We start from the raw sequence: 26,113 nt of genomic DNA, 5'->3' as shown, positions 1-26,113 counted from the left end.
CTGGGACAGGGGATGGCGCGTGTGCCCGCCTCGCCTGCCCACAGCCACCTTCAGCTCAGCCCACGTGCTGTGCGCCTGCTGCTTCTGAACTTTTATTTTATCAGAGTGTAACACAGGTGGGGAAAAGCGCCTCAAACACACACGGTCAGCTCGGGGAATGATCACAGCGAGAGCTTCCACGAAACCACTACTCGGAGCAGGGACAGAGCACAGGACGCGGAAGCCTGGGTGCGGCGGGAAGGGGCTCTTTGCTGCTGCCTGGGCACCCTGCAAGCAGCAGACCGCGGTGGGGGGGTTGTCCTTCACATCCGTGGGGCGTGGTCGGGGCTGAACTTGTACAAGTACATTATCCAGAGGATAAAGACGGCCACGGAGACCAAGATCCAGACCTCTTCATAGGGGTCGAAGAGGGGCACGCCGCAGCCCTCCTCCCCAAAGTCCTCCTCACTGGGGAACCCAGACCTGCTGGCCCAGAACCACGGCTGCCCCGGCTTCGGGTCGCTGCTTTGGGGACCGCTGGCCTTGTCGCAGGAGCCCTTGCACTGAATGAGGCCGAGGATGGAGAAGGGGATGGTGATGGAGCCGTTGCTGATGGGGACGAGGCGGCCGGCTGTGGTCCCTGGAAGGGGGCCAGGGCCCGCGGGGGCAGGACCACCGCTGCCCTCCAGCCTGTTGCCTCGGGCGGCACCGGGAGTGGGGGCCCTGCTCCTGTCTGCAAAGAAGAAGGGAAAGGTGAGCCAGCCATCCATGCTGCCGGGGGGGTCCGCGCTCTCCAGGACCGCATCGGCCAGCGCTGTGGGGAAGGTGATGCAGCCCTCCCCAGCGTGCGTGAGACCAATGATGTAGGTCATAGGCCGCGGACTGTTCCCGTCCGTGACCAGGCCCTGGCTGGGAACCTGCTCAGGGTCGCAGACGCAGCCCCGGCCCTTGCAGATGAAGCCTGTGATGGCCTTGATGCTGCTGAGCTGCAGGCCTTTGGTGGGGAAGGCAGGCGCCCTGAGGTCCACCGCAAGGCTTCTGCCCTTGGAGCTTCCAGGCAGGTAGATGGTGCCCCGGGCGACGCTGCCAGGGTCGGCCTTGGGCAGCGAGCCCTTCTTCTTGCGCGCGAGGGAGAAGGGGATGGTGACAATGTCCTCATCCTCGCTAAAGAGGTTCCTGCTCTCTAGGAGGAGGTCCTTGACGAAGTCGGCCATGGACAGAGGGATGAGGTAGGAGCTGGGGGTGCAGCCCCCCGAGCGGTCCACCACCAGGGTCAGCGCCTGTCTGCTGGAGGCGGCCGCGCCACTCCCGCCGCCACCACCGCCACCACTGCTGCCACCTCTCAGGGTGCTGGGGATCTCAGGCCCCCAGGCGGGGTCCAGAGGCTTCTGGAAGAAGCAGACGCCCAGGTCGCAGGCCTCGCAGCGCTCGCCGAAGCAGATCTCGGGGCACTGGTCTGGGCTGAGGTCCTCCCCGTAGCACTTCTGCACGATGAACTGCACCAGCTTCCCCAGGAAGAGCCGCACGTTCAGGAGGCTCACCTGGCAGACGCCGCGCGGCCGGGCGGGCACAGCCGGCACCGCTGGCCCCAGAGGCGCATCTTCACCAGCCCCAACCGGCGGTCTGCATCCCACCACAGGTGGAAGAGGACGTGCACGTGGGCCGAGGACCAGCCCCACTGGCAGCGGCCACACTGCAGCCTGGGGAGGAAAGAAGGGTGAGCGGGGCCAGGCGGCAGCCAGTCGGCCGGCCAGTGCACACCCCTTCTGCAACCCGTGATGGAAGAAGCCGAAAGGAACGCCTTTTCATCCTTTGGCACCCAAACGCCCTCAGTGGCACGGCCTGGCCTGCTGAGGGCGAGGGCCCCTCTGTGCTTCTCTGTCACCTGGTGGCCCAGGCCTTCCCTGCCCAGAGGAATTGTCACCAAGACGGTGAGGGGAAGAAGAGCGTCCATGATGCCTGCGGAAAGGAGCTGGGAGGCCATCCCACCAGCGGGAGGGAATGGGCGCGGGAAGAGTGAGGAGAGGCCCCAGGATGTGCGGTGGCCCCACGGGTGGCTGGCTGGCTGAGGTGAGCCGGCCCCTCTCCCTGGACAGGGGGTCTGCCCCCTGCAAGTGGTGCTCAGAGTCTGAGGGCTCTGTGTCCCCAGGGCCACACAGGGGTTGGGGGGGGGGCTCCCAGATGGTCGGGTCACAGATGAGGCCCCCTGACCTGTCCAGGGGAATTTCCCTGATGGGTGATTGTCCCAGCTCTGCACCCGGCCTGCAGCCCCCAGCCGGAGGTGGCCGGGAACACTGGACAGGCCAGCATCCTAGGACAGGACTTGCTACATTATTAATTGATGAGCACATGGAAGGCTGCATGTGGAGGCACGAGGCCTCTGCTGCGCGCCCATCCCACCAGCCCTGGGAACCAGCCAGTGCCCAGGGCCCGAGCCCAGCCTATCTGGAGCTGCTCTTCCCAGGGGCTAAGGGGGTGTCACGTGCTGGAAGGGGCCCTTCAGATGCATTGAGGGCTGTTACTTCCTAAACCTGAGAAAGCCAGCATCTTTTTTTTTTTTTTTTTTTTTTTTTTTTTGCTTTTTAGGGCTCCACCCACAGCATATGGAGTTTCCCAGGCTAGGAGTCGAACCAGAGCTACAGCTGCTGGCCTACAGCAGTGCCAGATCTGAGCTACGTCTGCAACCTACACCACAGTTCACAGCAACACTGGGTCCCTGACCCACTGAGCGAGGCCAGGGATCAAATCCGCCTCCTCATGGATACTAGTCGGATTCATTTCCACTGCGCCACCACGGGAACTCCAGAAAGCCAACATCTTGCCGCACACCTGGACCCAGGGGTTTCAGATGCTGGGCAGCTGAGGCATCCCTGTCAAAGGGCAGCTGCCCGTGGGGTCCACACTGTGACCAGTCTGCGAGGCCCCCTCCCAGGTGGCTCCTGGAGGACCGGGCTGCCTGACTAGGCGGGGCTCCTGCGGGTCTGGCCCAACCCTGCTACTCTGACACGGGCCGTCCTCATGAGGAAGAGCAAGGCTCACGTAGTGACCCCTGGTCCCAAGGGCCCCGGCTCCACACTCACTTGGCCTCAGCCCAGGCCGAGGACAGCCTCCCTCTCCTTGGCCCATGCCCCCCATCCCCTTGGGCCCCACCGGTGACTGCAGGGGTCTGCCCGCTCCCTGCTCCTGCCATCAGCACTGCCATGGAAACGAAGAGATGCTGCAGTGAACACACCAACTCCTCCACGCAGGGGCGGCCACCACCCCGCCAGCAGCCCCTCGACTGGGCCCCGGTTGGGCTGAAGGCGGCAGGGTCTCAGCTCCCTGCTCTAAAAGGCAGTGAATAGACTTTGCTCCCCCAACAACCACTCCCAGAAGGGACAGGGAGCACTCAGCCCACCCATCCACCCGTTGGGGCCCAAGGCCAGGCCGACGAGAGACCCATCCTCCCCCAAAGGCTGGGCCGGTGGCCCCTCCCTCCCAGAACCCTGCAGGAGGCCCCCTCCAGCGCACCTCGCAAGCCCCCTCAGCCGGTACTGGAACCCTCTGCTGTCCAGGTGGCCAGAGGCCAGGTTCTCCTCGGGGACCAGCTCCCAGGTGTCCTGGGGTTTCCTCTTGGCCATCAGCTGGGCCAAGGTGTTGGCCCACACGTCCACCCCGTCCATGCTGGCACTGGCCTCTGCAGTGCGGTCTGACAGCTGCGCCAGCTCCCGGCTCCTAGCAAGTACCCACCCGGTGGCTGCCCAGCCAATCGCTGCCTTGACAACCGTCCAATCTCCATGGCAACCAGGCTTGTCTCAGAGATGTGAGAAATAGGCCTTTCTTTCTGATCCTTTTGAATACTTTTTTATTACGCAAGCAGTGGGTTTTCACTTTAGGAGAAATTAGAAATAAAGAAGAAGGACAAAACACGATATGGCAAAAACCGCCCACGATCATCATGGCAGAAATCCATGCGTTTTCCGCACGCATGTACATGTAAATTTTCATAATTATTTTTCACAAACAGGAGATGACAGTAACATACTATCTATGGCCTGCTTCTTTTACACACAGCCCAGCAGGACAGTGAGATCCACCTTTTAAATACCTGATATTGGAGTTCCCATCGTGGCTCAACAAACCTGACTAGTATCCATGAGGACTCAGGTTCGATTCCTGGCCTTGCTCAGTGGGTTAAGGATCTGGCTTCCGGGAGCTGTGGTGCCGGTCACAGACACGGCTCGGATCTGGCGTGGCTGTGGCTGTGGTGTAGGGGTCCAATTCGACCCCTAGCCTGGGAACTTCCATACGAGCCCCCCCCCCAAAAAATCAAATAAATACCTGCTATTCCCCAGTCTGCGGCTGAGGCATTGTCTGCCTGCCTGGCCCCATCCTTGACAGCAGATACTGCTTACCATTTCAGAAGAGCTGTGAGGAACTTTATCGAATATGTGTCGTTGCAAATTTTCCCACGACGTTTTTTTCATTCTTGGCCGCCCCTCAGCACATGGAGTTCCAAGGCCAGGGATCAGATTCAAGCCACAGTTGTGACCTATACCACAGCTTCAGCAACACCACGTCTTTGACCCACTGTCAGGGATCACACCTGCATCCTGGCACTGCAGAAACACCTCCGATCCCCTTGGGCCACGGGGGGATCTCCCCCGTGACTTTTCCTCAAACTTCCTACTGGCTAGAAACATACAACCTTTATGTAAAAATGCCTAAAGCAGAATGTACAGCTTCACCAATTCCCCTGAAGTCTTAGCTCGGCCCCTGGAGGGAGCCAGCCCCCAGCTGTCCACGTGCCCCTGCATGCCACCCTCCTCCCAGCCGGGCCGCTTGGAGAGCCAGCCCCAGATCCACCTCCCCTCTTGAAGGAGGCGCCAGCCCTTCTCCTTTCTCGTGTGTGAGCTTCGCCCACCACCTGTCCCAGTACCTGGTGGGAGCGAAACGGGGAAAATGACCTGAGGGAGAAGCTGCCCTCGGTCAAGCAGCAGCAGGGGCCTGGCCCGGCCGCCAGGAGGGAGCGGGCCAGACAGTGACAGAGACCACCCTCGGGGATCGCAGGGGTTGCTGCCTCCGCGCCCCGTCCAGTGGGCCGCCAGCCTCCACCAAGGCTTCACCCCAGGAGCTGGCCTGCACGCCGAGGAAGCGGGTCTCCCCGTGGGCCCAAGTCCATAAAATGTCGGCTTGTGTTGGGGAGACTAAAAGGCTCTGACCACATGAGGGGACATCGCTGGGAGAAGCAGGCAGGGACAGCTGCTCAGTGGCCAGCAAGCCCCCAGCGCCCGCGGGCTGGGAAAGGCCACCGGCAGCCTCCCGGGGGAGAGCGGGCCTGACCCTAACCCTCGCCCTGGGCAGACGGCAGTGCCCGCCACGGGGAGCCGGCCCCGCTCGTGCATGTGGACAGGCTCCCTGCTCTATGTCCCCTGCTGAGGACCACAGCACCTGCTGGCTGGCCATCTCCAGGTTCTAGAATCACTGCTCCGGCCGCTGCTGGGAATGACGTGTGGCCTATCCTGCAGCCTGTCCACACCCCAGTCACCTAGAAATTCCAAACTTAGCCTAACCTTTGTCTGCAGGGACTCGTCGGAAGGACGAGCAAGTTCCCTGCCCACGGCTGCTCACCTCCTGAACCCCACCCGGACGCGCTGGGCCTCCTCAGGGGACCCTCCTGCTGCCCCCTCCACCCTGGCCGCTGCGTGAGGAGCCCTGAGCCTCCCTTCACCCACGTCCAGCCTGTCACTGATCCTGTCAAGTGACTCGTTCTTTTCTCAAACTTCCTTTTGGCTTTTCTTCAGCTGGGTGCCATCTTTCTGTCCTGCAGCTTAGCATGACAATGAGATATAACCGGAAATTGGGGGAAGTGCTTCGGAGGGTTCCGTAGTTTTGGCCAGGGAACCACTTTCCCAGTGCACTTTCACCTCCTCTGTTCGCCTGAGCAGCCACCACAGACCACGAGGTCACCTTGCAGGTGGAGCAGCAAGGCGAGACCCTGGTCCCCTTGGCAGCTGGAGTCACCATACTCTTCGGGGTTGCCTACCTGTGGATTTCTTGTGCAAGAGAGAAAGAAACTTCTAGCTGCCACTGCTATCCTAGGGCACTGTTTTCTGGGGAATTTTTGGTTGTCACTGAGGCAACTGTAGCAATTCTGAGGTCCTAAACTTTGCTGGTCAGTCCGGGCCGGGCTGCCGTGTGTGTGTGGCAGGGGTGTGGCCCTGTCATGCGCTGGTCCAAGGGCTGAGGAGGTGGCTGCAGCCCTGGCCCCAGGGCCCCTCGCAGACCCCTTCCCCACCGGGTGCCCCAGCTGTGCCCACAGTGCCCTGCTGGGGCCGGACCCCAGCCCCGTGCGCCAGGCCACCCACGGCCCCTCCTCTCCAGAGAGCGCCACATGTCTCTGACCTCGAGAGAAGTCTTGGAATCATGAGCCAAGATCCCTGGAGAGGGCGGCAGAAATGCAGGGAGAGGGATCCCTGTGTCCTCCGCCCCTGCCTCCTCCGTCTGTCCCAGAGGCGGTGCTGGAGGCCCAGGCACAGCCCCACTGCTTCCATCTGACTGCCCTCTATCTGCTCCCCAGACGGGCGAGCCCAGCTCCCCACAAAAGCTGCTTACAGGCCCGCTAAGAAACTAGTCAGCCACAAACACCCCTCCTTTTGCCGGAGGAAGGACAGGTAAGACAAAACGCCCGCAGCGCGGTTCCCAGGGTGTGCGGTTTTCCCGCGCGCAGTCAGGCGGTGGCAATGTCCACCTGGAGGTGGGGGAGGGAGAGGCCCCCCCTCCTCAGAGCAGGTGCAGGGATGCTGGCGCCTCTAAGGACAAGGCTTGTGGCAACCCCTTCCTCCCTCTGCCCTCTGACCAGCCTCCCAGAGGCACAGACAGGCCAGGACGGGGATGGGGAGGTCGGGAAGCCAGGCTGATCGCCCACCTGAGGAGCCGTGGGGGGGCCCTCTCCCAGGGACTCCCCTCTGCAGCCCCCTCACTCGCGGCCACCTCCCAGGCTCTCAAGTTTCTGAGCTGGGCTTCTGGCAAAGGTGGCTGGCGGGCAGGGGGAGCCCTCACTGCTGGGGGCCCCAGGGGGGCTGCGAGGACTGGCCCTGCAGGAGCGTCTGTCCCCCTCTTGGCTGGGCAGTTTCCCCCGAAGCCCCGGGGACACTGGACCAGAGAACTGCCCGCTTTGGGCCAGGGGCAGGACGGCCCAGTCAAGAGGCAGCCGGTGGGGGTCAGGAGTCGCAGGCTCCAGCCCGAAGCCAGCTAGCTGACGGGATGGCTCTGCCTGGTCAGCAGGACCCCGCTTGCGTGTCCAGGCGCAGGGCAGGTGGTTGACACAGACAGGAAGAGCGAATTGGGCAGGAACCCTGATCTCCGCACGTGCTCGGCTCCCTGCTGCCCCCGAAAGCTCAGCAGAGGGGGTGCAGCTCCGGGAGCGCGGGCCTCCTCCCTGGACCCCAGGCCCTGTGGCCCACCGGGCTGGGCCCCGCATGCAGTTGTGTGTGTCTGGGCAAGGCAGGTGGGAGGGGATCCTGGCGGCAGTTGAGGCAGCGGTCCCTGTCCCACCGCCTCTGGCCCAAAGGCTCGTCCCACCATCCGAGCTCCAGCATGCAGCCCAGCGGCCACCAAGGCTCCAGAGGGAGCGATGACAATGAGGGAGGACAAGGGCTGCAGGCGGGGGCAGGCGCTCTTCTGCAGGGGGCCCCAGCCCCCCAAGGCGAGGATGAGCAGCCAGGCGGCGGAGGGTCAGCCTGGCTCCAGAGCCCCTCAGACAGCAGCTCAGCTGCCCAGGTGACAGGGCAGCCAGGAGCCTGCACGATGCCCCTGGAGGGGTCAGGGAGAGTTCATACACACGCACTCACAGAGAAGACACACACACATACCAACACACGTATGAGCACACACACATGAGCAGGGACCCATAAACACGCACCTGCACACACACACCAACACACGTGTGAGCACGTGCACACACGTGAGCAGGGATCCATAAACACGCACAAAACACACACCTACACACATAAGCATGTACACATGCATGACCACACACCTGTAAACACACACCATACACATGCCTGCACAGGAACACACATACATGGCTATGCACAAACGCATATACACAAACACACCCGTTTGGTGATTTAAAATACAAATTTGCATAAACAACTAACAACTTTCTAGAAAGTTTAGACACGAGGGGTAAGAAATCCCCTGGGCCCCCAACTTAACAGGCAATCCAACTACCTTTATTCTGGTGTTTGGTGAAAATATTCTGTCCATTTTTTGCACTCGGTTCTCCAGTCGGGCAGACACATTGGGCGCCCTTTAACTTCTGGGAAATGCTTCAAAAACAGGACAGAGCAGACGGGTTTTATTTGCAAGCACTATTAACCGTTCCCTGTTCCAACCTCAGAGGAGCTGTGACCCTGCCCCTCCGAGGCTGTGGGGCGTCACCCTCAGTCCTGGTCTGGAGTCTGCTGACACCCGCAGCCCCTCCGAGGCGGTTTCGGGATGGTCCTGCTGCTTCCTGTTGTCCCGCGAACGGAAATGCCCTCTGACTCTGGCGGTTGCCTCGGGAGAGCTCGTGGACCCTCTGTCCTCAGATCCCCTGTGCTGTGTGCCTGTCACCTGGGGCCACCTAGGGAACTCTAGAGCCCCTCTCCCCAGCCAGGGGGGTGGGGACCCGCGAGAGCCAGGCCCGCTGCAGGGAGGTGTCGGCCGCCTGGCCCAGAACCTCTGGCCGCCTGCTTCCTTCACCACAGCCCCTGGGCCCCTGGGCTTTGTTCCGCTGGGGCGGCAGGAAGCGGACAGAAGGAAGGCAGCCAGATGGGGGCGTGGGGGGTGGGGGGGTAGGGGGTGGGAGTGGGGGGCGGGGGAGGAGTGCCAGCCCCAGAGCACAGCCAGGGCGCCAGGACAGGGGATGCTCCCTCGAACCCAAGCATGGGCCCCGCCCATTAGAACCACGCGAACTGGCTGGGCCCAGGGAGGGGGGCAAGGGGGACTCAGCGCAGAAGTGCCCAAGTGTGCTTACTCGCCACCAAGCCCTCGGGCATGTCCCTGGGATGGGGCTGAGAGCCGGCCACAGGCCACTGCCTGCCACCCCCCTGTGCACTTTGTGGAGACAAAAGTGTGTGACGGAGGATGGCCGGTGAGTGCGTGTGAGAACCAGAGGGATAGGCCGTGGTTCCAAGAGGCATCGTGTGGGAGGTCCCATGGTGACTGACCTCGCGCCATCCCAGCCTGCAGGACACAGGGGCCGCACGCGGCCACACTGTACAGCACTAAGCACACGTGTGAGTGAGCTAAAGCCAGCCTCCCACCCATGTCAGCGTCCGGGGAGGACTCTCCGACAGCAGCTGTGAAAAACATTCTCTGAGAGACGCTGGGCCCAGGCACAGGGCACCGCTGTCCTCACGCCTGCGGGAAACGCATCCCTCCTCCCTGGAGACCCCAGGAACGGGGGTCCTGTGTTGGCTCTGAGACCCTGGCCCAGCACCTGGTCAAATGAGAGGGTCATACGGGGTAGGGTGCGGGAAGGACAGCCCTGGCTGTGACCCCAGCTGGAATCTCCCAAATCTGAAGGGGTGAAGCCAGGACGCAGGGCAGAGGGGACTGGCCAGCCAGCAAGGGACGCGGGAAGAAGACAGATGGAGCCCTGACCTTCCAGCCCCCGCCGCAACCAGGGAGCCTGTTCTGCCCCCAGTGAAGGATGGGGGACAGTGCATGTGAGGGGGACACTGGGTGTGTGGTGGGGACACTGTGTGTGGTGGGACAGTGTGTGTTTGGGTGAGAGGAGCGTTTGGGGGACAGAGCGCCGCTGGGCAGTGGGGACCTGCCCTGAGCAGACAGCACCCAGAGGCCCTGGGACTCCGCCCCTTCCGTCACTTGTCTGAGCCCCTCCCCCAGCTCTGAGCTGGTTCTGCCCATCCCAGGGTGGGTTCCAGGCACCTCCAGGCCCTGGGTTCCCCTCCCCTGCCTCACAGTCTCTCTGCCCTCCATCGCCCCCAGGTCCCCTGTGCCGACCCCAACCTGCCCAGGGCCAAGCCCCCTTCAGCCTCCTGAGCCTGGAACCCCAGCCCAAGGGCGTTGTGGGAGGGAGGGAAAATCAGGAGGGAGGAGGGAGGGAGGGGAGAGAGGAAGTGAGGGGAGAAGCGGGGGATGGAGGAGGTGGGGGGCAGAAGGGTGCCCTGTCGCCTCTGTGGACCTGGCTGAGCTCTTGCAGAAAGAATCAGGGCGAGGCTGGTGAGGAGGCCCCCGGGGGGGCCAACAGCCGTTCCCCACCAGAGCCCGGGCAGAGCCTCAGGGCCCCCATGTGAGCGCCCGTGTGCCCCGAGGGGGTCGGGGTCAGCAGTAGGTCTAGGGCTGGGCACCTGCAGCCCTTAAGCAACCTGACTCACCTCCGGGGCATCAGCCCCCACCCCCCAGGAGGCCACTGTGGGTTTGCAGGAGACACCGTCTTCCAGAAGGGTCACTTGGTCCAGCCTCGGGCCACACTCTCCCAGACCAGCCTCTTGAACCCCAGGGCCCCTTGGCCCCCGGCTCCCGGAGCCCACCTGGCGGGCAGGACCCCCGCCTCCACGCCACACCCGCGAGGCTGCGGCTCTGGGAGCGGCCCTTTGCTCTCAAGCTGAAGCCGCCTCCTCGCCACCTCGCCTGCAGGCATCATCTTTGATGCTCTTTTTCCACCGTTTCAGTTTTCTTTAATGTTTTGCCTTCACAGCGAACCCCGAGTGTCTCAGAGCCGGGGCTGCAGCGCCAGCTGTCAGGCGGTTTCTGTCTCTGTCATCTTAGCTGCTGAGACCTACGCATCACACCACTAATATCAGCAGTTTCATTTTTCCTGTTTTCCATTCATGTAACAAACTGCTTAGAGCAAAACGTGGTGATTCACGCCATGGGTCCCAGATGGCCGGGCCACGCGGCAGGCCAGCCCCCCCCCCCCCCCCCGCCCAGACTCCAGCCGCCGCCAGAGGAGAATCAGGCCTGGGAGGCAAGGCCGCTCCACCCACTACAGGCCGAGGCCAGCCCTGGAGGGGGTCAGGAAGCAGCTGACAGTGGAAAGGCCTGGAAACGCGGCCGCCCCCAGCCTGGGGCCTCCTGAGCTATGACCCCAGAAGCCCCCAAAGGCACCGAGGTCCTTCAGCAGGGGGCCAGCAGGGCCAGGGCAAATGAGGACTCCGTGGAGGCAGGAGGCGCCCAGTGCCCAGCTAGGACAAGAGGGGAAGAGTCTCAGGTGGCCCAGAGGAAACACCCCGAAGCCAGGCCTTGGGGCTCAGACCCCTGCTGCCCCACTGTAAGCGGCAGTGCTTACCACTGACCCCTGCGTGCTGGGGACACCACGGGGGCGGGCGGGGGGCAGCAGAGGCCAGGCCAGGCACTTGCCCCTCTCCCAGCAGCGTGGCCTCAGGGACATGAGTGCAAAGGAGGCAGGGAGATGGCTGGGGGACGGGAGGAGAGACACCCCTGCCACCCCTCCCAGCCGACCCCAGCCTGGGAGGGGGCCACCACAAATAAAGAGCCAGTGGGGGAGGGGCAGCCGACACCATCTCCTGGAGTCTGCCTGTCTCTGACTCTCTCTCCTGTCTCTGTCTCTGTGCAGAGTATTTCTAGCTCTCCCTCCCCCCCCAGCTCCCCGCCCACATGGAGGGGGGTGGCTTGGGGCGTGGCCCTCCCATCTGACCCGGGAGAGTTTCCTTTCCACCTGCACTGTGCACAGTGGAGGAGGCAGCGGCATGCCGGGCGGGCTGGCGCTCCGGGCATGGGGACCCCGCGGGCACTGTGGCCAGTTGTCTGGGTCGTGCTGCAGCTGCGCTGGTGGCCAGGATGGCTCCTAGGTACGTGGGTCAGGCTGGGTGGCACGGGGTCCGGGCTGGGGAAGGACCTCCCATTTTCAGTGTCCCACAGGTAGGACCCAGGCCCCCAAGGCCCAGCTCTGCCCCCCGCAGTGTGCTGTGTGGCTTCAGGCAGGTGAATGTCCTCTCTAGGCTCCGGCTCCTCACTTGCCCACCTCACTTGACTACGAGTCCCTTCCTGGCCCTTCCCAGAGTGCCGAGGGACAGAGCGAGTCTGGGCCCCTCTCTGTGGGATGACAGGGCTGGGCTGCCGGCCCCAGACCTCAGCCCCACTTGTGTTTTCCTGGGATGGGTGCAGCCTCCCTCAGGACTGGTCGGTGCAGCACAGGCTGAGGACCCAGAGGCTGTTTCCGCCAGTGTCCAAAGCGAGACATTTCTCTTTTTTCTTCTTCTTCTTTCTTTTTTTTAACACTGCATCTGCGGCTTATGGAAATTTCTAGGCAAGGGTCAAATTGGAGCTTCAGCTGCTGGCCTAGACCACAGCCACAGCCACAGCCACGCAGACAAGTCACGTTTGTGACCTACACCACGGCTTGCGGCAATGCCAGATCCTTAACCAGGGATTGAACCCATGTCCTCACAGAGACAGCATTGGTCCTTAACCCACTGAGCCACATTTCCAGTAAAGACCGCCTGCGGCAGGCCCCACGTGGGGCTCTGGACCAGCCCCTTGGGCGCAGTGACAGCAGGACTGGGAGCATCCATGGCGGCCTCTGTGAGGGGCCCTGGCCCAAGCCCCCAACCGGCTGTCCACCAGGAGGGCCCTGTGGCCGGCGGTCAAAGCCTGGTGGGCAGGGAGATGTGCCCCTCTTGGCTGTCCTCACCTGCGGCCACCTCACCTGATACAACCAGGATGGGAACAATGGGGGGGGGGCAGACCCAGGGCCCTTCCTCTGGACCTCCCTGTGCTGGCCTGGGAGGGCCGCGCATCCCGGGGTCCTGCGCCCAGAGGCCCCGGACGCCTCTGCCCGTCCCGGGCCTGGTCAGCCCAGGCGGGAGCGCCCTCACTCTCCAGAAGGCCTGCGGGGGAGGGAGTGGGACGGACGGAGAGCTTGGGGTTAGTAGCTGCGAACTATGACACTTAGAGCAGCTAAGACTGAGGCCTGCCGTACAGCACAGGGGGCCCTGTCGTCTCCCGGGATAGACAGGATGGAAGGCAGTGTGACCAAGAGTGTATGTGTGACGGGTTGCTCTGCGGTACAGCAACCGTCGACACGACTCAGTCAACTATACTCTAAAAAAAGCCCTGCAGGCTGCTCTCAGGATGGACGAGGACACTCGGGGCTGGGTCAGCAGTCCAGGCGCCTGTGGCCAGAAGGTTCCCTGTGGCCAAGAGCCTTGGGGACCAAGGCGCAGCGTGGGTGCGGGGACGTGGAGTGTGTCGTCCGGGGGAGGAAGCGAGGCACTGGGCTGTGGCGTGAGGACCCCCTCACCCCGAGGTTGGGAAGGGGACCAGGGGCGCTGACTCTAATGACTCAGTTTCAGATGCCCCAGCGTGGGGCTCGGGAGGGACTTCCAAGCTTGGCGGGCCTCAGTTTCCCCGTCTTAGCGCAGAGCCCTCTAGCTGCTGGGGCCTCCGAGTCCACCGCCTCCCTGGTTACTCTGTGTTTGATCTGGGTCATTCCCTCCGTGGCCCCTCTGCACGCCCGCGTGGGTTTCTGCACTTGGTGAGCAGCGAGCCCAGCCTTGTCCTGGTGAACGAGGCGTGAAGCAGACGGCCTGGAGTCTCTAGGGACATCTGCCCTAGTGAGCTTTGTGACCTCTGGTAGGTTCACAGGTCCCTTGACCTCTCCAAGCAGTTTGGGTCATTGAATTCTCCGCAGTCCTGAGGCTGGAAGGTGGACCTCGATGTCGCATCTCCCAAGGCCGCGAGGGGGACGCTGCTCCCGGCCCCTCCCAGCACCAGGCAGCGGTGATGATGCTCGTGTTCCCGCCTGTGGACACATCGCCAGCCTCTGCTCCCTCCATGTCACACGGCGTTCTCCCGGGTGCGGGTCTGTCCACATGTCCCCTTCTCATAAGGACACGGTCACCCGAGTGGGGGGCCACCTGAAGGACCTCATCTCAACTCAGGCGTCCACAAAGACCCCGTTTCTAAGTATGGTCACCTTCCGGGGCGCTGCTGAACTCAGGAATTGGGGGGGCCTGGGGCTGCCACGGCACTGTGCACAGTGCTAGGATTGGGGGTGGCCCCTTGAGCACGCATCACAGACTGTCTTCCTTGCCCGGAATGGTGGCTCTAAGGAAGCCCTGTGGTCCAGACACCCGGTGTCCCAGCCAGGCGTTGGCTGGACACTCCAGGTGGAGCCAAGTCAGGGACCGCTTGCAGTATCCGGCTGCGCTGTGCCCGGCCTCCCCGCCTCAGGCAGCCCTCCTTTCTCTGGATTTGTTGGCCCTGGCATTCTTTTGTTTTTAATCAAATTTCAGTTTAATTTTAGATATGGAAAGCTTTAGAAATAGGACTTTTTTGAGCTATAAATGACACATTGTATTAGTTTGAGGTATACAAGGTAGTAACTTTGTATCTATTCCAACGTGATCACCACAGTCCAGCAAATGTCATCACCATTTCCAGTTACACAACTTTTTCTCTTTTTCCTTTTTAGGGCCGCACCCGCAGCATATGGAGGTTCCCAGGCTAGGGGTCCAATCAGAGCTACAGCGGCCGGCCACAGCCACGGCCACAGCCACAGCCTCAGCAACACCGGATCAGAGCCTTGTCTGTGACCTACTCCACAGCTCACGGCAACACCGGATCCTTACTCCACTGAGCGAGGCCAGGGATTGAACCCACATCCTCACGGACACTGTGTTGGGTTCTTAACACGCTGAGCCACAATGGAAACTCCAGTTTTTTTCTTGTAATGAGAACTTTCAAGATCCACTCTCTTGGCTACTTTCAAATATTCAGACAGTTTTAACTACTGTCACCAGGCGATGCATGGCATCCCCAGGTCTTACTCATTTTAAACCTGGAAATTTTCTCCTTTTGACAACGTTCACTCATTTCCTCCACCCCAGTCTGTTCTCTATATGGGAGCTCCGTTTTTGTTTTGTTCTGTTTTGGTTTTTGGTTTTTTAGATTCCACACATAAGTGAAATTGTATAGCATTGTCTTTCTTGGATTCGGTATGCACATGTCTAGGTCCGTCCACGTTGTCACCAATGGCAAGATTTCATTCTTTGTTAGAGCCGAGTAGTATTGCATTGTGTATATGTACCCACCTTCTTTATCCATTCATCTGTCAATGGACACTTAGGTTTTTTCCATATCTTGGCAACTGTAAATACTCCTGCTATGACCATTAGGGTGTATCTATCTTTTAAATTGGTGCTTTCATTTTTTTCAGATAAATACCAAAAAGGGCAATTGCTAGATCATAAGGTAGTTCTATTTTTTCGTTTTTTAAGGAATCCTCATTCTCTTCTCCATAGTCATAACGGCTGCACCAATTTAAATTCCCACCAACAGTGCCAGTGGGTTCCCGTTCCTCCACACCCGCTCCACCACTGCTCTCGCTAGTCTTTTTGGCCACAGCCTTTCTGACAGGTGTGAGGTGATACTGTGGTTCTGATTTGCATTTCCCTGATGATGAGTCGTGCTAGGCATCTTTTCATGTGGCTGCTGACATCTACATCCTCTTTGGAAAAACGTCTCTTCGTGTCCTCTGCCCATTTTAATCGGATTGTTTGGCTTTTTTCCATTAAGTTGTAAGAGTTTTGTATACACCTTGGATATTAACCCCTATTAGACACATGATTTGCAAATTTTTTCTCCCACTCACTGGGCTGCCTTTTCACGCTTTGATGGTGACCTTTGCTGTGCAGGAGCTTTTCCAGTTTCACGCGGTCCCACTTGTCCATTTTTGTGTTTGTTGCTGGCGCTGATGTTCCTGAAGGATCCAAGTCAGATGTGCGAGCACCTCCCCCCAGGGCATGTCTGACGCTGGTTCCTGGGAGGTCGCAGATGTGTTGGCCATTTGGGGCACCTGTTGGGGGCCCCACAACAGGGTCGTTCCCTCTAGGTCCATGGCAGAGAGGAGAGGTGTTCTTTTCTCTTTGGGGCAAATGCGGAACCCAGCAGTCCCCTGGGCAGCGCTTTCGGCATCATTGCTGGGTCTTGTCTAAATCAGGGTTAGGTGGAAGTTATGCACTGTGCCCCATGGGAGCCAGGTTGGTGCCACCAAGGTCAGTCCCCAGGGCCTCTCCCTCTGACCCCACCGTGCAAGCAACTATCTCCTCAACCCACTCCCCAAACAGGAAAAAGGGCTGGGGACCCCCATTAGGTAAATAGACTACATTTAAGGGTGGAAGGGCTGGGGACCTTCCACCATTAGGTAAATAGACTACATTTAAAATGTCAATGACACAAACAATATAAGAAAAGATTCAGGGAGTTCCCATCGTGGCACAGTGGTTAATGAATCCGACTAGGAACCATGAGGTTGCGGGTTCAATCCCTGCCCTTGCTCAGTGGGTTAACGATCCGGCGTTGCCGTGAGCTGTGGTGTAGGTCGCAGACATGGCTCGGATCCTGCGTTGCTGTGGCTCTGGCGTAGGCTGGCAGCTAGAGCTCTGATTAGACCCCTAGCCTGGGAACCTCCACATGCCGCGGGAGCAGCCCAAGAAATGGCAAAAAGACAAAAAAAAAAAAAAAAAGAAAGAAAAGATTCAGAGAGAAAGTGAGAACCCAGCCCCGGACCTGGGATGAGGCTGCGTCAGCACACCTCGTGAACCATGGCTGCGTCCCATGAATTGCAGGACCCCAGGTCCATCTGGCTGTCCCACCTGCTCCCAGGAGGCAGAGCCTGGGGCCCACCTGGCATCATCCGCCCTGGGGGTCCCCCCGCCCTTTGCTCCCTTGCTCTGTCTCCCCAAGATGCTTCTGGACTCTCCTTCCGGGGAGCCCATCTTTCTCCATCTGTGGATCCTCTGAGCACCTGTGAGGTCACCCTGGTGGCCCTGCCGCCTGAGAGCCAGGTACCCTTTGGCTTTAGGGGGCGGTGCTCCCTGGTCAGAGCTGGCTCCAGAATGGCCAAATCCCACACTGCCCCACAGACATTACCCTTGACCTGGGTCTCAGGCTGGCCCCATGGAAGCTGCATCCAGCCCCTGCCCCAACCACAATGTGGCACCCAGGGGGATAGGACTGTGCGGGGTCAGGGGTCTGAGGGGCAGTCAGGACCATGGGGACCAGGGGGAGCAGGGACTCGAGGGCCACCAGAAGGAACCTGAGTCCCCGGGCCAGGGAAGCCATGTCGAGACCTCAGCAGAGGGGCCGGGCCAGAGATCCCAACGAGAGACTCAGATGGTCACAGATCCAGGTGGGGGCGGGGCAAGGGGCTGATGAGGGTCTGAACTGAAGACGAGCAGGGTCCCCCCCTCAACACAGGGCGAGGACAGGGCTCCAGGGCCCTTCAGCAAATGCCTATGAAGGGGGCTCTGTGTACCTCATGGCTTCAGGAGCTCCTGGGTCGAGGGGGCCCACTTGAGGCCTTGGCAGGTGGGACCTGGTGGTGGCGTGAGCGTGGGAGGGGTGGGAGGCTGTCTGGGGGGCCCCACCAGACTGGGGGTTCCTGGGGCATCTGGGGTGTCCTTGGCCTCCAGTCCCCTGGTGATGGGTGGTGGCAGGGCTGGCCTGGGGGAGCCTGGGTTCTCAGGGCTGGTGCACCAGTGCCACCGCACGACTCCCACCATGTGTGCGTCACCTCGTCCGTTAGGCACATAACACATTGTCTAACCAGACGAGCGCCCTGTGAATAATGCGCAAGGGAGATGGGCGCCAGAACCGCTGAGCGAAGCCCCGGTATGCCAGGCCGGTCGGGGTGGTTTGGGGACCCAGTTTCAGATAAGAAAAGCTGCTGGCATTTGCAGAGTGAGCAGACACGGGCTTCTTGGGGCATTGGCCTTGCTGGGAGGGGAGGACCCCGCCACAAAAGCCAGCCCCCAGGCCTCCTCGGCCTCACATGTCCCTCCTCGCCAGCTCCGCAAAGAGCTGCCCCCACACACACAGGGGCCGGGGAACCCCCACCACCGCCACCAAGGCTTGGGCCACAGGGCAGGGGCTGAGGGGAGCTGGCTGCAGAGGCAGGTCTAGACGGGGCAGCCGCAGACCTGAACTTCCTCCCTCTGAACCGCAGGCTCCACAGGGAAATCAGGGGCAGCGGCTCAACTTCCAGCTGTGAGCAGGCCGCAGGGGCCCACGCCCACATGTGGGTCCCATAGCGTTGCCAACCAACACGTCCGCCTGACCCCCGTGGGGGTGCCCCTGGCTGTCTCCCGGCCAGGACTCAGTGCGTGTGATTTTTGCGGGTGTGTGAGCCTGAGTGCGTGTGTCAGCAAGGCAGGCCCCTGCACGTGGTGGGGCACCCTCATCCGGGGACCTGCAGGCAGAGCCCAGGCTCATTGGGCCTCCGTTTCTGTCCATCAGGGGCGATGGCCCAGCTGGCCTCTGAGCCCCGGTCCTCAGAGTCTTGGCAGCAGACACGGAGGGTCTCACACTGCCCAGTCAGCATGCCCACAGGGGGTCCCGCTCTGAGCTTGTTCTGAGATGGAGCCTGCCCCCGGGGTTGGGGGGTCTCCGTGGAACACCCCCACCAGCCCAGCCCAGCCTCCAGGTCACCCTCCCCTTCCACCAGCACACAGCAGGCAGGACCTAGGATGATGGGGCTTGGGGCACAGGGGTCAGGCCTGGGAACGGTCAAGTGGGATCAGCGTGGGACAAGGTGAAGGTCCTTACAATGAGAGCCTGGGCGGCAGAGCAGCCCGCGGACCGGCCCTGAAAGCCCCGTCCCGGGGCCGTGCAAGGAGAAGCACAGATCAGGTGAGTGGTCCCCATGCTCCTTCCCCACGGCTCACTGCTTCTCTCTCGGCCTCTCAGATGCCCCCAGCAGGCCCAGGGGCCCCCTCACCCTCTCCCCGGCCCAGCTCACGGTGCCCGAGGGGGCCAATGCCACGTTCACCTGCAGCTTCCCCAGCGAGCCCAAGCACTTCATCCTCAACTGGTACCGCTTGAGCCCCAGCAACCAGACGGACAAGCTGGCCGCCTTCTCCGAGGAAGGCAGCCAGCCAGGCCGGGACCCACGCTTCCATGTCACGCCGCTGCCCAACGGACGAGACTTCCACATGAGTGTGGTGGCCACCAGGCGCAATGACAGTGGCACCTACTTCTGTGGGGCCATCTACCTTCCCCCCAAGACACAGATCAACGAGAGCCATCAGGCAAAGCTCACAGTGACAGGTGTGGGTGTGGGAGACCTAAGGGCAGGGCTGGGTCCCTGAGGGAGGGGGTGAGCCCCCCAAGGTCAGGGGAGTTCAGGGATGGGTCCCCAAGGGCAGGGTCTGGGCAACCAGCAGGAGCAGCCTTGGCCACAGGGGTGGGGTCGGGGGTTGCCAGGCTCCATTCCAGGGCCCCATCCCATGCCCAGGACCACGGTGACCTATGGCCCCAGCCCTCCGTGACTGGAAGCACCCCCAGACCCACGTGTCCTTGAGGGAGAAGCAGGCGGCAGGTGTCTCCCAGGATGAGTTTGTGCCAGGGAGCTCCGCCTCAGTGCAGCCTGGAGAGACTGGTCCTGCAGGACTTGGAGAGGCCAGGGCAGGGGTCCCCAGCTCTGAGTCTCTGTCCCTTTGCCCCTGCAGAGAGAGTCCTGGAGCTGCCCACAGAGCACCCCAGCTGCCCGCCCAGGCCCGAAGGCCACTTAGAGGGCCAGGTCCTGGTCATCACCAGTGTCCTGCTGGGGCTCCTGCTGCTGCTGCTGCTGGCCTGGAGCTTGGCCGCCTTCTTCCTCTGGGCCCCTCGAGGTAATGCCTGCTGTTCCCACTGCTGCAGCCAGGCAGAAGCCCAGGCCCCGCCCACAGCCTCCCTCCCCTATTCCTACCTGCTCCATCCCCTCCCACAGGGCCTGGGGTCCCCTCAGCGACACTCCCCAGCGCCTTGCTCCCCCTGGGGGAGGGGCTGGGGAAGGCAGCCCTGCAGGCTGAGCCACCTCAGGCTGCAGGACACCGCAGGCTGTTCTAACCACTGGATACCTGAGGCGACAGCCACAGCCACCACAGGCTTGGGGGGGGGCCTGCTCTGCCCTGACCGCCTAGGAGCTGCTGCGGACAACCCCCCAACACACACACAGGCAACCTGACCACAGGCGGCCCCAGCACTCGTCCTCACTGGTGGCCTGCCAGCCTTCCTGAGCAGAGAGGGGTGCCCACACTGACCGCCAGTTCTTAACCCACAGCAGCCCAGCCCCTGTCGCAGGGGGGGTGGGGGGGGGTCATGGCTCCAGTGAATCCCGTGTGCCCCCCTCAAGTCTTTCTGCCATGTGCCCTGGGTGGGGTTCACTGATTATGCACCTGCTGTGTGCACTGCATCTGCTGGGTGCTGGGCTCTGGACATTGGGCTCCGCCGCATGAGAGGACTGGAAGCCAGGCGGACCCCTGCCGCCAAGACCCAGACAAGCCAGATCCTCAGGAGGCACGCTGGGGGCGGGGGTCCTGGTGCCCTTCCTAGGACCCGGGCCGGGTGGAGAGACCCCCAGGACCCCATCCCCACGGCTGAGGGGCCCCTGGGTCTCCCTGACACGTGTGCTTCTCCACAGGTGACCGTGCCCACCGGAGGGAGAACCAGCCTCGGGTGAGTGTCCTCGGATCTTCGGGTATCTCGCTGGGGGGGGGCGGGCAGGGCCCGTGGGCGTGGCCACTCTGCCTGTCGGCGGGGCCAGTGGGGCAGTCTCAGAGCAGCCACGCCCCTCACCCCACAGCTCTGCCTCCAGGTGGGGGGCCGGGCCCACCCTCCCTGAGCCTGCGTGTGCGCACGTGTCAGCCACGCGGAAGCAGATGACATGTTCCTCTCTCCCAAGAAGGAGGGCGCCTCTTCTGGGCTTGTGTTCACTGTGGACTATGGGGAGCTGGACTTCCAATGGCGAGAGAAGACCCCGGTGCCCTCCGCTGCCTGTGTCTCGGAACAGACCGAATACGCCACCATCGTCTTCCCAGAGAGGCCGGGCTCCCCAGGCCGCAGGGCCTCAGCAGACAGCCCGCAAGGGCCCTGGCCTCAGAGGACGGAGGATGGACACTGCTCTTGGCCCCTCTGACCAGTTCCCTCGGCTGGCCCGAGGCCTGCGGACCCTGCGCCGGGAGCCGGGGTTGGACACACTCCCTGAGGATCACCCTGGGGGAGGGAGGAGCAGTGGGGCCGCCCAGGGGTCGAGCCCTGTCCAAGGCTGACCACCCCCTGAACGGCTCTCCTTTTAACGCTTGCAGGACTTGGGGGCAGGAGTGTCACTGTCCCTATGGGCAAGGGGGAAAGGGCTCACCCAGGATGCCAGGCCCAGTCCTGGCTGAGCTGGGCAGAGCTGCTCTCCTTCACGTGCCCTCCTTCCAGGCAGGCGGGGGGCAGGCAGGTGGGGGCCGCTTGTGGCTGTCAGACTCCGAGAGCTGCCATGGTGCCCACTGTCTCCCCGGGGAACTGGTGCCTGGACATGGGGCTCAGGGTCCCGGTGGGAGGCTGCCTTGGACCCAGCCCACAGCTGGGGGGAACAGGGCGGGAGGAGAGAGGCACAAGGTCGGGGGTTCAGGGAGGAGGGGCTCGTGCTAATGCCCAGGCCTGGAAGAGAGGTCCTGGCAGCCATGGGGCCACCTCTGCACTCCCCTCCACCCTCTCGTGTGCCCAGGCCCATCATATAGCCTGGAAGAGGAGGCGGGATTGGAGTCAGACTTCCCATGTGTCCCCCATGTGGCCACACTTCTCCTGATGCCCATTCAAGGTGCTACTTAAAGGGGCCTCAGCCAGGCTCCCTCCAGGGTGCTGGGGCAGTGCAGGAGTCCCCTCCGCAGTGCACCCTCCGCGGTCCTGCCCCTGCCCCCACCTGCATGCCACATGTCTTCCGGGGCAACGTGGGACTCAGGGGCACCTGTCCCACCTAGGGGTCTGCGAACTTCCCTGTTGTTATATTGTAATTAAAGAGTGACAAAAGCTCTAAGAAAGGCCTGAATCATGTGGTGGGGTTCCGGGGAGCAGGGAGGAAGGCCCGCCCTAGGCTGCAGTCACTGGCCTGAAGAGGGAGGACCCTGAGCCCACCCGGCCCCTCTCCCAGACCCTCTGACGCCCGTCTTCTCTGTCCTCCCCCCTCACACCCACAGCCTGTGGCATGAAATCCCTCCGACTTCAGGGGCCCTTGGCATCACCCCCAGAAGCCCTTTCCAAGTTCTGTGCCACTAGACCCCCCCCCTGCCCCTCAGCCCCCCGTCCCTCAGCCTGGCACAGGATGTCCCGCCCAAGCGGCTGTGCCTGTGTGTCCTGCTCCAGTCCCGTGTGTCCCCCATCCCAGGCTGGGGGCCAGGCCAGGGAAATAAGAGGGCTGCCCAGGCTGTGAATGCACGGGTGCCAGGCTGCTGGGGTGCGTAGCCTCTGTGGGGAAACCCAGTCCCTTCCACATGCAAAGAGGATGAACTTCAGTCCCCTAGGGGACATACAGCACCAGCACTTGAGGTCCTCGGCTTTGTCCCTAACTGCCATGGCAGACTCCCCCAGATTCACCCCCCTCCCAGAGAGCCTCATCCAAGCCAGCAGGTGCCAGGAGCCCAGCTGTCCCCACCAGCTCCCCAGAACTCTGAGCCCACGCCCTCTGCCTGCCGCCCTAGAGACTGTCCTGGAGACTCTGGCAAAGGCAGAATCACCAGATCCCCCCTACTCCAGAGGGAACACTGCCTGGGAAGCTGGCAGACATAGGATTTGCTTGCCTGGACAACCCAGGAGGTTCTGTGGGAAACGTGCTACAGCAACAAGAAAGCCCAGTCCAGTAGCAGCTATAAAATTAACACCCAGAAATAAATGGCTTTCAAACATCTGACGATAACCAATAAGAAGGAAAAGTGATAGAGAATGTTCCGTCTACGACAGCAGCAGAAAAGATAGCATGGCCAGGGCGTAACGTAATGAGAAAAGCACAAGCCCGCGGAAGGAAAGCCGAGCACAGGCGTGGCCTGTTGTTCTGGGGAGGGTGAGAACCACTGAGACACGTCAGTTCTTCTTCATTTACAAGCCTAGCATGATCCCAATAAATGCCCACATTTCTGCAACTGTAACGTTCATATGGAAAAAAAAAAAAAAAAAAAAAAAAAAAAAAAAAAAAAAAAACCAGGCAAATAAGAGCCAGGAAAACCAAGAAAAGAAAGTGAAAGAAGAGCAGCTTTATCAGATTTAATACTCTTTGTAATTCAAACAGTGGCAGTAGCACAGGGAAAGGCGGGAATCCAGGGAGAAGGGAGACTTAGGTGGTTCCAAGACTGCCAACACAGGGAACCGTGGAGACACCCTCCCAACACTGGCTCACCCGAGGTGCCACTGAAGCAAAGATGAGGACATTCAACTGTGAAAACTGGGGAAAACCCAGTGGCATAGCAAAAAAAAAAAAAAAAATCATCGCAAGCAAACTGGGGGAAAATATTTGCAAATAGTTACAAAGCTCTAAAAACTGGGGAGATTAAGCTCAGAGGCACAACGGAAGAGTGAGCCAAGGTGACAGGCTGTCCACACATGCTCCGTCCTGTACTGTGTGTACGCCTATACACACATAGCCCTGAACAGGGGGAGGATGTGTGATCAGACTCAAAAGGAGAATGAGGGCCATCGCAGTGCCTAGCCACCGGTCGCTCAGAGGCTCCACCGCCGCGGGCGAGCATGCGGGAGGGGTAGGGGGCCGGGCTCTGGGTTGTGGCGTGGGGAGAGCGGGAGTCAGAGTAGCCTTTGCCCTCACTCCGAACCCACCCGCGCAACACCTCCCGGGTGACTGGCCAGGACGGAAGGCACGTGGGTGCGCTGTGCCGACCCGCGGGGCCGACGTGGGAGGCCGGGGCTCCGGGCGAACCGGCGAACCGGCGGGGCGAGCGCAGGAGGGCGGGAGACCCGCGCTGCCCCCGAGCCACGCCCGGGATGAGGTCCCCTCAAAAGCCAAGGGAGCCATCTGAGCATCCAAGATGCCAACACTGACAGTAAAAACCGAATGGAGTCACCCGCTGTGAGCCAGTTTCACAGGGCGCGAGTTCATACTGAGACTGGAAACGAACCGAGCGAGACGAGAGAGCGGGCAGCGCGGGGAGGAAGCGGCCTCGGCGCGCGGGCTGCAGTGCCGGCCGCGCAGGCAGCCGCGGCGCAGATAAGAAGTGAGAAAGAGAGCGCCGCTCAGCACTTCGCAGCCGCCTTCCCGTAAGAACGCGGCCCCTGCCGCCTGCGCCACTCACTTTTTCCGTTCGCCTGCGCTGCCCCAGCCGCAGGTTCGCGGCCCGGCTGCGCCCTCCCCCACCCCCGCCCACGCCCGCTCCAGCCGGGTCCGTCCCTTGGCGCCACGTTGTCGTCGGTGCATCTCCCGGCCTTGGCTTGGGGGGCGGGGGCGGGGGAGGCTGCCGGGTCTCAGGGCGCAGTTGGGTCTCAGGGCGCCCACAGGCTCCGGCCCCACCCCGCAGCCCCTCTGCCCAGCAGGACACCCCCCCCCCCGGGGCCACCGGCGCCCTCCCTGACCCATGTGCAGTGCTGGGGGCTCTGGACACCTCTGCGTAGGAGCCCAAGGCCCCACGGGGTCGGGGGATGGGTGGCACTGTGGCCACCGCGTCCTGGCAGGAGAAGGACAAGGTCTCATAGGGAAGCTGCCCTTCTGGTCAGGGAAGCAGGGCTGCTGCGCCCGCCCGCAGCCCAAATGGGCAGGTGGCCTGGAGTGGAGGGTGCCTCTGTTGGTCTGGTGAGGCGCCTGAGTGTTTGGAGACTTCACAATGTGGGGACCTTCCGAAGGGCCAGCAAGGGGGGCAGGGGACCCTTCCTGGGCCTCCACCCGGTCGGTCGTGCTCCCCCACCCGCCGAGGGGGCCTGTGTCTGTGGCTCCTGCGTCATCAACTTGGGCGGACAGGGGTGGGGGCTGCCCACGGGCCTCACCTCCTGTGGTTTGGGCTCCCGGGCTTGCTGCTCCTCAGCGGCCGCTCTGGGAGCACTTGAGTGGAAAGATGTGTCACCTCCCCGCCGCCCTGTGACTCCAGCTGTTATCTGAGGGTCAGAAGGTGCTTACCCATCCAGGCTAGTCTGCCCTGAGGGGCACCAGCCGCTGGTGGCCTGCCCAGTAGGCACAGAGCCACACCCCAGCCTCCCCCAGCCCCTCTGGCTCCTCCCAGCCAGGGGTCCCAGGGGGCCACAGCTGCCCCAGATTCCATTGCTGTTGGCACTTGGGGCAAAATGGAACTGGCCTGAGGGCCCCTGCCCCAGGCACCGCTGTACCAGCCACCTGCTGTGGCAAAATCCATGACTGTTTTCTGTTTCTGTGTTTTTATCTCAGTCTGAACTCCAATAAATTCTCCAAAAATTATTCGTTGTGATCGCTGTACAACTATAAATATAATAAAATTCATTGAGTAAAAAAATTCTATTACCTAGCCATTTAAAATATTAACTAATTTTTAATTAATTAATTTAAATTAGTAATTAATTAAACATTAATTAATTTTTTAAAATTCTGTCCACTCCTGTTCAAGGCAGCATTATTCGCAGCACCCCAAGCTGGAAGCAACCCAAGTGTCTATCAGCTGACAACTGGATAAACAGAATGTAGCCCCTTCAAACAACAGTACATCATTCAGCCTGAGAAAGACAGGAACTTCTGAGACACACTGCACCGCGGACAAGCCCTGAGGATGTTACACTCAGTTGAATCAGCCACACGGAAGGAGGAGTGCTCTTACCCACACGCGGTGCTTAGAGCAGTGAAATCATGAAGCCAGCACAGGGAATGCAGGCTGCCAAGGGCAGGGACAAGGGGAAGGGGACTCTTGATTGCTTAATGGGGCCAGGGCCTCAGTTTGGAAAGGTGAAAAAGTCTGGGGGCTGGGAGGTGGAGACTGGTCCATTGCCAGGACTGTGACAAGTCCAAGGCTGGAGACCCAGGCGGCACAGCTGCTGCAGCTGGATCTGAGCCTTGGGAGGGAGGCAGCCTTTTCCAGGGGGAGCTCAGGCTTTGCTCAAGGCACCCAGCTGGCTGGATGAGGCCCCCACGTTCTGGAGGATAATCGACTTTACTCAAAATCTGTGGACTTCAATGCTAATCTCATCTAAAAATACCTTCACAGAAGCATCTAGACTGACATTTGAGCAAATCTGGGTACTGTGGCACAGCCAAGGTGACAAGTGAAATTAACCGCCACAGCACCGAAAGGTCCCAGTAAGCTGGGCAGACGAGACAGGGCCTGGGGCTGCCTCCCGCCCATCCCTCAGGTAGGACCGTCCACACCAGGGCCAGGGACTGAGACGGAAACCACTGCTGCGCCAGGCCAGACCA

The 26,113-nt window shown here is 61.4% G+C and overlaps 2 protein-coding genes across 3 annotated transcripts; one reads left to right on the top strand and one right to left on the bottom strand.

Moving 5' to 3' along the window:
- On the bottom strand, positions 303 to 3,867 carry RTP5 (receptor transporter protein 5 (putative)). The gene is given in 3 exon segments (XM_021074744.1): positions 303 to 1,518; positions 1,521 to 1,679; positions 3,490 to 3,867. Coding segments are annotated over 3 exon segments (1,527 nt in total). The 5' UTR covers positions 3,642 to 3,867.
- On the top strand, positions 11,638 to 21,778 carry PDCD1 (programmed cell death 1). Of its 2 annotated transcripts, none has more exons than XM_021074630.1 (5): positions 11,638 to 11,783; positions 18,682 to 19,041; positions 19,443 to 19,604; positions 20,396 to 20,430; positions 20,660 to 21,778. In XM_021074630.1, exons 1-5 carry the CDS (start codon positions 11,708 to 11,710, stop codon positions 20,888 to 20,890), a joined length of 864 nt encoding a protein of 287 aa, XP_020930289.1. In that variant the 5' UTR covers positions 11,638 to 11,707; the 3' UTR covers positions 20,891 to 21,778.

The sequence above is a fragment of the Sus scrofa genome, chromosome 15, assembly GCF_000003025.6.
Source record: "Sus scrofa isolate TJ Tabasco breed Duroc chromosome 15, Sscrofa11.1, whole genome shotgun sequence".
NCBI lineage: Eukaryota > Metazoa > Chordata > Mammalia > Artiodactyla > Suidae > Sus > Sus scrofa.
The sequence above is the reverse complement of the archived record's forward strand: the minus strand, read 5'-3'. Positions and strand labels throughout refer to the sequence as shown.